Source organism: Solanum dulcamara, chromosome 5, assembly GCF_947179165.1.
Source record: "Solanum dulcamara chromosome 5, daSolDulc1.2, whole genome shotgun sequence".
NCBI classification, from domain to species: Eukaryota; Viridiplantae; Streptophyta; class Magnoliopsida; order Solanales; family Solanaceae; genus Solanum; species Solanum dulcamara.
Window position 1 is genome coordinate 77,672,966 of NC_077241.1, and position 14,039 is coordinate 77,687,004.

At 33.1% G+C, this 14,039-nt stretch overlaps 1 protein-coding gene across 1 annotated transcript; it reads right to left on the reverse strand.

Moving 5' to 3' along the window:
* Window positions 1-3,531: 3,531 nt before the first annotated feature.
* On the reverse strand, window positions 3,532-11,368 carry LOC129890049 (glutamate--cysteine ligase, chloroplastic). Its single transcript, XM_055965556.1, has 16 exons — window positions 11,121-11,368; window positions 9,893-10,230; window positions 9,041-9,191; window positions 8,720-8,827; window positions 7,604-7,696; window positions 7,082-7,165; window positions 6,807-6,875; window positions 6,658-6,728; window positions 6,506-6,574; window positions 5,621-5,714; window positions 5,460-5,549; window positions 5,290-5,370; window positions 4,911-5,003; window positions 4,237-4,317; window positions 4,086-4,155; window positions 3,532-3,912 (listed from the first exon to the last, which is right to left on the reverse strand). Exons 2-16 carry the CDS (start codon window positions 10,219-10,221, stop codon window positions 3,824-3,826), a joined length of 1,572 nt encoding a protein of 523 aa, XP_055821531.1. The 5' UTR covers window positions 10,222-10,230; window positions 11,121-11,368; the 3' UTR covers window positions 3,532-3,823.
* Window positions 11,369-14,039: the final 2,671 nt, after the last annotated feature.

Below are 14,039 nucleotides of genomic sequence, written 5' to 3' on the forward strand. Positions count from 1 at the left end.
TTCTGATTAATCGAATTATTTAAAAAAAAAATCTATCAAAACAAATTTTATTAGGACTCAAACTTGAGATTAGAAGTGAATATTGTTTTTTTTGCGAGTTTATCTTAATCTATATATGAAATGTTATGTCTCAACTTGTCATTTTAACAAGACAATGAATACTGCAATGTTGAAAAGCTTAAAAATTGAACTTATTAGTATTGAGAGGGCATGATTTTAGATCGAAGGGTTTAGAGGTCGAGAATTAGAGTAAAAGGTTAGTTGATAGTTGAGCGTTCCATTGTTCTCCTGCCAAATAGGTTTGGTGATTGTACTTGGACTTTCTTTCTTATCAATGGTATTACCATTATTCTCTTAGTTTTATTTTCTTCGATTTTGATTATCACCTGTGTTTTTATGTTTCGATTATCGTATTATTTTATCATCATTACCTTTACTGCTTTCTATTTTGTGTTTCCACTTTCAAATCACTTGAAAATACTTTATTTTAAGTAGAGGGTTTATCGAAAATAACTTCTCTATTTAATTTAATTTATAAGGTGGGTAAGATCTGCATACACGTTACTCTCTCCAGACTTTATTTGTAGAACTACACTAAATATATTTTTGTTGTTGTTGTTAATCTATGAGATCTTTAATTTGATTAAAATGAAGAAATTTATTCATCCCAACACAGCCTTGTATGTCAACTTTTTGGGTTTTCTTTTCAAGTTTTTCTCAATCATATCAGTATTTAAATGTGTAGTTCTTTTGGTACACAGTGCTATTTATATATGAAAAAATAAAAATAGTTTCTCACGTGGTATTTATTATTTAGTTGAATTACTAATTGTTTAATATCTTTTTATAAGTGATTCTACGGTAGCATAAATATATAAAGTAATGCATGTTAATATCTTTGTTTTAAAAAAAATAATTGATGTTTTTCACACTGTGTTAAGTAATACGCTTATTGAAGTCTGATTAAATTCGAATCTACACTGAATAATTTTACATTAAAAATAAAGTATTTACTAATAAAGGTGATTCCATATTTAAAAAGATTTGAACCCGATCTTTTAAAACTAAAATAAGGACAAAAACTCTTTCTTTTCTCCTTCTTATAATTGATGAAACTAATAGATTTTAATATCTTATTATAAATTACTGAACCCAAATTATTTGTAACTTGAGTTATTTCTTCTCACAATATATATATTTTAAATTAATTGTTCATTTTTTAAATCAAAATTGTTGTGAACTTCTTTTTACCCAACTTAAAATAACACAATTGATAAACGGGGTATAATATTACATTAGGCTAACCACCACCAATAACAAGAACAACATTTCCGGCTTAACTTAATAAGTAAGGTATAAAAAGAGTGTTGTATACGTAATTTTATTTTTATCAATTTTGTTAAAGTAAAAAAATTATTTTAAAAAAAATTCTCGATTCAATTAAAACACATCAAATCAGTGAGAAAATATATGCATTGGTAAAAAAGTCATGTAAAAAATAATGAAGAAAAGAATAGTAATAATAATAATAGTGTTGTGATAATCAATCCACAGAACGCAATTAGTAATAATAAAATAAAAATTGACAATAAGAGAGTTAATTACAATACATTAATACTGGAAAAAAAAATAACATTTGATTACATACTAACCTCCAATCATAATCCTCGATTTCATTTATTTATTTTATCAATCCCACCCTAAAAACTCTCACATTTTCGCTTCGTAAATGACTCAAACTCACAAGGTAAAAAATGTTTACCATGTAAGTAATCCTCTTGTTGGCCATTTCATTTTAACTTATCTCATAAATGCCAAATAAAAATAATTTTGTTATTTTTTTTTCTCAACACCAAGTCAAGTCAAGTCAACGTTGATTAGTATTTGTTTATTTAACCTCTCAGCTAAGAATAAGATTTTGGCGTGTCAGCACGCTCTTGATGTGCGCGTCAAGTAGTTGTGATTGGGGTTTAATTGTGGAAAAAACTGTCTAGGGCTTTTCGCTGATTGGCCCGTGGTTTTCTTGACCCGTAAGGAAAAAACGGTGGGCTGTAAAAAGGTAAAGCCACTTGGGCCCATATGAACTTTTTGGGCCCAATCATATACAAATTGACTGTAGCCCTTAAGCTCTCAGAGCCTAGTTAAATATGACATTTCTTATATTAAATATGACATTTAAAAAAATTTCACTTTTTAAAAATATGTGGTGTCTGAATTACTTTCGTGTGCTTAGACTTCTATTTCACTAAATACTTGCTAACTAGGTTAGTTTTCACGCATCATGATTATTTCACTAGATATTTTCTACCCTTCCACCAACTTCACAAGAGTTTACTTATATCAAGTTCCACCAGCTAATTGCTACCTTCTACGAACTTCACAAGAGCCTCTCGACCATTCCATCGGATACAGCTTCACAAGAGTCTACTTATATCATGGTTGTGTTAAATTTGCTTTCGTATATCTAGACTATTTCACTAGCTTCACAATAGTCTACTTATATGATAGCGGCGTCAAATTAGCTTTTGTATATCTCAATTAATTCACCGGATACCTACTACTTTCCCCACCAACTTCACAAGTGCCTACTTATGTTCATGGAGGTGTCAAGTTAGCTTCCACATACATCAACTATTGCACCAGATACTTGCTATTAGCTTCCCCACCAACTTCACAAGTGCCTACTTATGTTCATGGAGGTGTCAAGTTAGCTTCCACATACATCGACTATTGCACCAGATACTTGCTATTAGCTTCCACATACATCGACTATTGCACCAGATACTTGCTATTAGCTTCCACATACATCGACTATTGCACCAGATACTTGCTACCCTTCCACCAGCTTCATAACTTATATTCATGAAGTTTCGCATACCTCAGCTATTCATCCACCGGATCCCTGCTAATTTTCACAAGAACCTACTTATATTCTATGTGTCATCCGCTCATCTTAGTTTCCTATTTGTTAACATTCATAAAGATGCTACTTTGCAGCTCTTCAGAAACAAAATTTCTACATGTTTGACCTGCAGGAAGATGGAAGTCCACTATACTGAAAGAGCTAAAGTCTTTGTTTTTCATTAAATCACCATAGCTAAAAGTCTTGTTTTGATCCACCACTTCAATCTTGACATGACAAAGTCCTGCTACTTATCCTGATCAAGCAATATGAATAATCAACCATAGATAAGTCGAGGATCTATCGCAAACAACCTTTTCACCACAAGATAAGAGTAAGGCCTGCGTATACACTACTTTTCCTAGGCCTCACTTGTGGAATTACACTAGGTATGTTGTTTGGATAAGGCTGAACCTTGTGCATCAGATACTCTATGGTGCAGCTAGCACTGTTGCAAATGTAGCTGCTACCTATGGCTGTAGTAACAGTAATGCAGTATCTACCTGATAAAATTACAGTAAACTTTGCTGCTAAATAGGCATTTAATTCCGCGGTGCATCACTGTGAGGTGGGTGGGACAGAGGGGGAGGGGGGGGGGGGGGGACAGTCTAAGCAGAAAGAAGTAAAAGTGGGTCAGCCAAGATTCATTTATTTCTTTAGCATTTGTATGTTACTATTCTGGGGAAAATGTATGTCCCAGTGTATCCAAATGCTATTTGGAACCAGATTGATCAGATCCAAGGGAAGAGCTACATATGACGTTTTCGTGCCATAGATACATGTTACATATCTTAATCTAGCTAGCTAGATTATTTGTCTAACAGTGGACAAAATCGGCCGACATAACTCTCAAAAAGAAATTGAGAAATCATTTACAACCCAGGAAAAAAGACAGAATTGAAATGGCACTCTCAAGCAACTTCAATAGAGAAGCTCCTCAAAGATAGGATCCACACTTTGTCCCCACTTCTCATGGTACAATTCCAGTAGTTTCTCAGCTGGTGTTACACCTACCAGAAGAACAAAGAACGGTTCAATTGAAATTCTAAACAGCTCTAGCAGTTTAAATAACGTATCATTTTGACATTCTGTTGTATCCAGAGAACAAGTAAAGAGATACTAACACGAGTTCAAAGAGACAATCTGTCAACCAAAATTTTACGTAGTTAAATAAGTTACTTGCCTGTTTTGACAACCTCGGTTACTTCATTCAAAAATCCTGTTTCCTTAAACCCTCTTCTTTCCAGGCCTTCCTGAAGATCAGAAAGCAACTAATAAGTTAGTAAACATGTAGAAATATGCCAAGCCATGGAGCATTGGAAGCTTTAGCCCACCTTTGCCAACTTGACAACATCTTGAGCAACATGCATAAGCAATCCATCTCGAAAAGGAGTCCTCAGACCACTTTTTGGCACCTACTAAATGTGATGATATTAGTCATCTCCAATATTCCATATGAATTATTAATGACAAATCTGATGAACTGAAAATTATAACTTGATGAAAAGCAACTGCTTTTTCCTTAGAAGGAGAGTTCATGGTCACATTGCCCCGTTTTGTTTCCAAATGATTTTTGCTTGTCCAAGATCCACAAGGAGAAGAGCGAAGCAAGCATATTTTATTACAGATAGGATTTCACAGTTGAAAAACTAAATAAAGGCCTATTACAGTCTCTCTTTTCTCAAGCAACATATGGACAATTTCCGCACACAACATTGACAAGATAACGGAAAGAAAATTGAATATTGACTCAACAATAAGACAATTGAATGCTTTCTCATTTTCTCAAGCACTAACATGTTGACAATTTCTGAAGTTCAAATTTGACATCATGAGAAGATTTCAACCAAAAAATAGAAAGAAAAAAAAAGAAGGAATTATTATTTAACAATAAAACAGTGAATTGCACCACAAAAAGTGCAGATATATCAGCAGCCCTGGATACATTAGCTAATTACAGATTAGGTAGGAAATGCATGCTAATCTACAATGAGTAAGGATATTTTACCTTATTCCTCAACATCTCTCTTTCTTCCGCAGTCCAATCAGACGTCATGTCCAAAACACTTTGCAAAGACCCCTCATCATAGAGTATACCCACCTGAAAATTAACGAAAAAATGATGAACTGAGCTATTTGGTTCCAGGTAGCCCATAACAAACATTGGAAGTGTCCAATAAACAGGAAAAAGAGTACAATTACCATTATCTAAAGAAAAAAAAAAAGGAGAAAGAGTAAGAAGTTCCTCTCAGAGGGAGGTGAGTTGAGGTGAGCACTACCATATTTTATTCTCCCTTTCCCTGTTGCTTTACTGAGTAATACTCGTTTTTGTTGCCTTCTTTTACAAAAATCAACACCATAAATCCTAAAAAAAACTAATTTCATACCCAGAATGCAGGCAATGCACATAACCGTCTCCAAGGCCCACCATCAGCACCCCTCATTTCCAGATATCTTTTGAGTCTGACCTGATAAAGTTAATCCGAGTTCAAACTTCCATAAGCATACATAGACAAACCAGTAGTAAAGGACATTTTCTTCGATGAAGCTCGCATACCTCAGGAAATATTGTTGTGAGATGATTCTCCCAATCATTAAGAGTAGGATATTCGCCGGGAATAGGCGGGAGTTTTCCATTCATGAAGTCCTGCAGCAATGTTGTTAAATAAGCACAAGAGAATGACATTTATAAATCTGTTATGTTTATAAATAACATACCCGGAAAGACAATCCAGTACAATCAACATACTTCTTCTTCCGATAGACAAAATACATAGGGACATCAAGTGCATAATCCACATACTGCTCAAACCTGTGCCCATTAGAAAAGAAAGTGTTTGCTGTGACAATGAATTTCAACAATGGAAGTTTTGAAGATGACAAAGAATGAATTCGTTAACACTAAATACACATTTTCATTTGATTCCTAACCCATCACAAAACTGTTGGCGAACCTCAAAGCAGGTTAGGACAGCCCATTCAAACTCCAACAAAATCTTATCCATTTCCCTAACCTAGCTCGTATATAATGTACGACAAATACATTCACCGTGAAATACATTTAACAAAAGAACCATGCGCTTAAAAGTACTAGGAAACACGCTTTTTTCTGACAAGTCAAGAAGCCTTTTCATAAAATGACCATCCCACAGCAGCCTTAGGTAACAAAAAGATGAATGTGCAATTCCAGCTGATAATCATACTGTGAAGACATAAATGCCTGTAATGAACCTCAACTCAGCATTCAAAAAAGTGAAGTTAATTGCTAGTAAACAGGAATGTCTCCTTCATGTGGTCACATGTACTATATAATTATGCACCAGGGCACATATGTGGTTAAATAGTGTAAGTTAAATTACCCTTTTCTTTGTAAATAAAAAGGTTGAATCGTTTCTTCATTTTTTCAAAACAATCAGGTTAGACAAATGAGTAGTTTAAGGAATTAATTAACAAATACCACAAGAAAAAGAAAATGTTAATATGATTCCTACTGCCCCTACCATCTGCCCTCCAACTTTAACAAACGTAATCTCGACTGAAGAAAGAAAATAATATGTCACGACTAAAGAAACTATAAGTATTTGCCAAAACAAGAGAGCTTACCCAAAAGAGTCATCAAAGACGAAAGGAAGCATCCCAGCGCGGTTATTATCTGTATCGGTCCAAATGTGGCTGGTGAAACAAACAAAAATTTGTTATGTACAACTCTGATTATAGTCCTCAGAGAAACAAGAACTATATTTTTAAACACATGCCTTCTCATGCTGAGATAACCATTAGGTTTTCCTTCAGTGAAAGGAGAATTTGCAAATAGAGCTGTAGCAATCTGTTTCATTATATAGTCAGATAACTACATAACTTTCATGTAGAGAGAGAAAGGGCAGAAAGGACAAAGGTTCCATACAGGCTGCAAGGCGAGCCCAGCACGAAACTTTCTGATCATGTCAGCTTCAGAACTAAAGTCCAGATTTACCTGTCAACAACATATTCGTACATACTAATTCAACTTGCTAGAGAATGCTACCATGCAGAGCATGACGTGGAGCCCAGACACAAATGGGGCAAAAAGAAAAGAATTATATATAGCTTTTGGATGCTGCACTCCAATGGCAAAGGGGCAATGGAATCCCATCAAAATGCAACGAAATAAAAAGAAGAAAATAAAACCATTTAGCTTACCTGAACAGTGCATGTTCTAAACATCATATCCAGCCCAAGTGAGCCAACTTTAGGCATGTAATTTCTCATAATCTCATATCTCCCCTGAGTCAAAGTACTTTGTCAGTGAAAATACCAGCTGATCGCAGATCTAAGAGGTCAAATCATACTTGAAAAAAATTAAAAAACTACATATATCTTTCAGAGCTAAAAGACCAGATGACAACACACGTAATATTGAGGTGTGAGAAGCACATGATGTTGTATATAGTATAGAATATGAATAGAGGTAGATGGTGCAAATATTATTTCTAAATTACAGCAGCAAATCAAAATAACATACAATAGCAATGAACCATGAAATTACAATAGGAACAGGCTTTTACTGCACTTGACATGCTGAACCAATATGTGAAATGGTCGAGTACAAAAAAACTAACATCTTTTCACTGATAAATAGCAGTCTCAAAGAGATAAGATGCTAAGTTACCAACACGCAAAACAAATCTTTTGGTTACAGCATCAATCAGCATATTGTTTTACCTTCGGCATTATTGGTATATCTTTCAGTCCCCACTTTGGCTGGAATCCAGTTCCTAAGAATCCAATTCCCATCTCTTCTGCAACAGCTTTAACCTGTGCCATTAAACGAAAACTATTACATATAAGCAAAACTTAAATTTTATCCGTGCAGATTTCTCCTGGGGTTGGGGGAGAAAGGGCCTACGTCCTTTGCAAGCACACTAGACGGGCACATACAGTGAGAAAGTTCCAAAATTAAAGATCAAGGAGAGAAGGAATATGCAGGATCTTAGTGACTTTCAAAAAGACATCAAAAGGTAGTTAAGACAATCTAAGAAACCAGATTTAAAGAAAGGTCTCTTGGAAGCTTAAGAGATCTATTTTGTCGTGTATAAGTGTTCTGGAGCAACGTTTTTTTTTTGCGTGTGTAATTATGATATTTGGAACAATGATCTTTGTACAGATGCATGGTTCTTAGTAGTAATATAATACCTTGATATATCAATAGAAAAAAATAAACAAATGAACTTTCATGATCTGAGAAACACAATGTCAAACTCGCTTGAAGTTGACACCCAAGCTCATTTGCAGTTTCACACAATGGTTATGTTTATCAATATGTTAAAGGACAATGTTCATACACTTAACAAAGCGAGGAAAACAAGAGATATGAGACCAAGAAGCTCCAAGAGAATAAGTGAAACCCTTATTTTGGATACAAGGTTGCTTGGGCAAGGTTGAGATAGATAAACGTCAAAGCTGAGATGAATAGCTTCTGTTTTGTTCCCTCCAAATGTTCATTGAAAGGACCAGTTAGGAAGTCATAACTGTACTTTCACCCCAACAATGTTCTTTGCAGCAAGATTTTCTTATACAACTCGAGACTCTGATCAGAAGTACCAGAATACTGGGTAAAGAATCTCTAGTGTAATAAGTCATCAACCACCTGAAGCAAAAATGATCGACACATTCGTAGGGTTTCTCCAACTCAAAAATAAGATTCCCTTTTATTCCAAGCAAAGTTATCGCATAATTAAAGTTTGCTTACACGTCCCCAGTGCAGATTATAGTTAGAAAGATCTTACGTGCCCAATATTTCATTAAAAAGGAAATTGACGGAGTTTCAAAAGTACAAACCTGGTAAAGATGTGAATTAACCTCTGCACAAGTTTGATGCAGTGTTTCAAGTGGTGCACCACTAAGCTCAAACTGACCACCAGGTTCCAATGATATGCTTTGCTTTCCCTGTGCGAAGGCAGTGCAAATTTATCCATCAATTATGCTAAAGTAAAGTCGGAAGAATTACTACTTACTACAGACTTGCACTTGAGAACAAAATGAATCGGGAAATTATGATTCTATTCATGCTAAGTTGCAGAATACATTGTATGGAGACATGATGAATTCATCCTAGAATATTTTGAACCAAAGTTTGCATGCACCAAGTTCACATTCTACCTGTTTCAGGCCAATAATCTTGTCACCCTCCATTACTTTTTCCCAATCAAACCGCTCGGCAATACCATTTAGTAAGTCAGCTATTTGTTCATACTTCATGGGTCGCAGAGTTCCAAACTCGAAACCAAACTTTTCATGTTCAGTGCCTATCCTGCACATCGAGTTTTGAGAGAACAAGAAAAGTTGAACTGATTGATATGGTCTAGATCCAGACGCACAGAGTTAAGTAAAACAAAATATCCAAATTATGTGAAGCAGAATCCTAGCTACCACAATTATGCAAATTACCTGATCCACGGAAATGTCTCCCGAAACTCCATGTTCATAAACTTTATCACCAAAATTTCAACAACTCAAAATTTGCAAGAAATTACAAACAGAAGTGTCCTAGGAAATAGATTAATGTTTCCAGTGCTCAAGTTTCCCAAATGGTACAAATTGTTAGTTCAATGAAAAAGCAGGTATCAAGTCTTAATTCCCTCGTACCCACATTTTGAAATGCATGACAGTGAGAACTTACACATGATATTTTATTTTTTTGAAATGGAAAATGAAAACTAACCACAATAATGATATACAAAAAGTATATAATACATATACCATATCATACATTACAACAGAAGCTGAAGAAAGAATAACTGCATAACAAAAGGCCATACAGTAAAAATACACAAGCGATGAAGATGGATCCGTGAATTACTCAACATACTTGAAAGACAATCAAAGCATATATATGGTGAATGAAAAAACTAATCTACTTATAAAGGCCAAACGGGAGAATGAATACTCATCTTTTTGGCGAACTACATGCAACTGACATTTAAGCACACTAAGAAAATTTTAACTTCGAACCTCCATTTTTCTTTGGATTTGCATCCAGAAGCAAGATATCCTACAAGGTCTTCTTTTGTTAATGGCTCTGCTGCAACAACAGCATCCTCTGTTGGAGGGCTTGCAGCAACAATTGCCAGGCCTCCTCGTCTACTTCCCACTCCTATGTGATTCAAATAATTCCCTTGCACTCGTCTTGAGGAGTTCCGTGAAAAAATATCCACGCCAAAGCATATCTCCTTCATTTTGAACATATCCATATTGTTTGTGATGTTGCTCTGTCCACCAATACATCTTATCTTTTCAGAGTAAATGCAATGTGAAGAACCAGCCTGAGACATCAAGGCCATGCTTTGTGCCTGAAAATCACAGGAAAAAATGATGTCGAATACTTTTAACAAGAATGTTGTACCATTTGAGTGGACACAGAATTCAGATTATAGTGCCTCAAGTAGAAAAAGCACGACATTATTCTTAGACCAACTGTACGAGACACAGCAAGATAAACCTCTCGCTTCTTGGTTGAGCATAGGGCAAACCCAACTATCCAGCAGGTTCAATCACCAATCCGAATGAATATTAAAGTTAATTAATGCATACTATAGAAGCAACAAAAGATTTGAATCACAATAATCTAGAAATTTTCATTACAGTGATCTAAAATTTTACATACTGTAAACTTCCCCCTCCCCTCCTCCTCATTCCATATTGACTACACGGATACAATAAAATAAATGTGCCTTGGTATCGCTATCATGCATCAATTATACTTGAATCACAGACCATCAAATGCAATCTTACACTGTCATTTCACTTGACACTTAAAATTAATCGGAAGAACTCGAAAAACTGAAACTTGTATAGCAGTCTAGTCTATGATACAAGTATTGTGCACATTATCTAAAGCATTTGTCTTTTTCTCCTTTCTAGTTAGGTATGCATGCCATTCACTCAGACTACCACGACCCACATGTATAAATTTTGAATCTTTAATCAATACTATCAACACCCACGTAGAAATAAACAAGAATTACTACAAAACTATGCAACCAAAACTAAAAAAAGAATCATGGGGCTTCAGAAAAACTGAATCTTGATTAACCAAAACAACTCCATGAGGAAAGAAAAAAACAAAACTGAACAGAAATGCAACAACAACAAACAAAAGAATCATGGGTATTGCAGAAAAATTGAATCTTGATTAACAAAACTAAGTGAAACCAGCATAAAGGGTGACAAAAGATGATACCTTGGCTCAGTAAACAGAAAAAGAGAGAATTTGTAGGGTTTGTTCTATAGAAGTGACTAGAAATTCAAAGAAACCTTCCAATATATAGAGAGAGAAATTGTGTATCAGCAAAAATGATTTGGATTGTTTTGGTGTGCTGGGGCGGCTACAGCTCTATCACTCCCATTTCTTTAATTTTGTTGCTTTTCTTTTAGCTTTGGAGAGCGTACTGTAGCAGATTGAATGAAAAAGAATGGTTAATGTGGCACGGGGAACTAAAAGGTGCGGCACTATCCATAGTTTTTTCTGTGGTCCCGCATTTTTTATTTCCCGTCCTCATCTGGTACATGTATTGAAATCTTCTAGGAAGCATATTTTATCAAGGATTTTCTCCGTGTGTACGTATATTAAAGTTCAACTAATTATTTAAATTTGTATTATGTAGGATTTTTTGAGAGAAGTATTTTCTATCAAAGATTTTCTTTGATACCACGTATATTGAAGTTCACCTAATTATCTGAATTTGTGTTTTGTAGAGTTTTTTGAGAAAACATTTTCTATCAAGAATTTTTCGTGGTATCTGCCTTACGTGTATTGAAGTTTAACTAATTATTTGAATTTACATTTTGTAGGGTTTTTTTCGAGGAAATCATTTTCTATCAAGAATTTTCTCGGATACTCGCGGTGCGTGTATTGAAGTTCAACTAATTATTTGAATTTAAGTTTTATAGGGATTTTCGACGGAATCATTTTCTATTAAGAATTTTCTCCGATATCTACGATACGTGCATTGAAGTTCAGCTAATTATTTGAATTTGCATTTCGTAGGACTTTTTTAGGAAAAATACTTTCAATCAAAAAAAAAATTATATCAAAGCTCAAAATCAATACTTCTGATTAAGAAAGGAGCATAAGTTATCACTTTTTTTTTATGGTAATGATAAGTTAGTTCATTGTAAAGATTCTTAAAATAATGTATTTGTTGTCAATTGTTTAGTAATTAATATTTTCCGCTAATTTTGATTTCACGGATAGAATTTTTGATGCATGCAGGTTATTAAATAAAATCATGTGTAATTATTCTTTAAGTGTTATGAATATAATTGTTTATTTATATCACGAATATTTAAAATTGGAAACTGTATATAATAAATTAATCTAACTAGTAATTCATTTTTTGATTTGTATTAAAGAGATTGTAGAAGGCAACGAATTAAAAAATTAATACCGTAAAGAATAATCACGGATAATACTTGCTATTTATTTATCTCATTTACGTAAGTAGTGACGCTAATAGTTTAATCTAAATTTAGTACTTTTCAAGTTTTCATCAATTTGATAAAGTTATTATTCTTGTAATCTAAATTTAGTACTTTTCAAGTTTTCATCATTTTGATAAAGTTATTATTCTTGTAATCTAAATTCAATTGTTACTATTAGTTGACTCTATTATTGACTTTATTTATTTTTTATTTTGAAATAATAAATTCCAGACGTAATCTTGATTATACTAAATTTCAAAGAAATAATTACATGTGTTGTGCCACGTTCAATTGGAATTGATTCCCAAAAGGGGCCTAATTGTTTATGTGTTCAATAAAGAATACAAAGATTCTTAAATTGTACTACGATATTCTATAATAGTAAATGTGATTAAGCTTAAAATATTTTGTGAAATGACAATTTTTTCCTTTATTTTATTATAGTATAAATAAGTGTATTCTTTCATATCAATTGTATTGATTTTATAAATAATTTAAACTTTATTTAATATAATAAAAAACATTTTGCCTTTTTTTCATTTACATTTACATAAAAAAAAAGAGTAAAAAAATGATATTAAGTACCATTCAAGGTTGAAATATACTCTACTCTTGATATGATTTAGATTTATTATTTTTTTGGAATGCTGGGGTTTAAATTATAAAATAAGTAAATAAAAAAGGATTAATTATATTTGTGAATGCATTTCTTGATTAATAGTATTTGAGTTTAGTTTAAATAAAGTCATACTTGTAGATTGTCTTCTTTTTTTTATTTTTTATTTTATTTTATTTATTTTTTACCTCTCATTTTGGAGGATTTATAGTGTTTTCACACTTGCCCTCCAATGTGACTCGAACCTAGGACCTACCGGTCGTGGGTGAAGGTGCTTAACCAATTGAGCAAGCCTCACTTGTCTGTAGATTGTCTTTGGTTTCTTAAAGAAGCACAAGCAGAGTCCTTTTTGCTTTCTATTATTGAAATTGAAAAACATACACGACATTTTTAAGCTTTTGGTATGAGGTATTAACTTATATGAGGATTAATTTATCCACCGTTTATATTAAAATGATAAAATTATTATTCCATATAAAATTTCACAAATAACCAATTTATTATGTTTTTTAGCTTTATTTCCATATTTACGTAACTATAGTTTAAGCTGTCTCGTTTGTATAATTCGTAGATTTTATAATTGGCGAATAATCGAGCTATTTTTGTATAAAATCGAAATAACGAATTTATATAAATACAAACATCTGAACTTATACATTTATACAAATTATATTATACAAAATTACATTATACAAAAGTTATACAAATTATATTATACAATTTTTGAATTATACAAACGTGCGAATTATACAAATTCGAACCATAATTAACGTTAAATATTAGTGATAAATTATAATTATGTTGACTAATTATTTAGTATACATTTACTTATTGGTATAATTTGCCAATAAAATACTCCAACAAAATATCTCATTTTATCCTTCCCCGATTACCAAACTACCCTAAGTAACCTTTAGATTGAACGGTCTATATACATTAGGGCCACTTTTCTTTTATGGACAATATTTTTATTATATTTTCCGAAAAGACAAGTGTCAAAATACCAATAAAGTCATTGGTGAAAAAAAAAAATTTCAACTTTCGATAGTTTCAAATATCAAC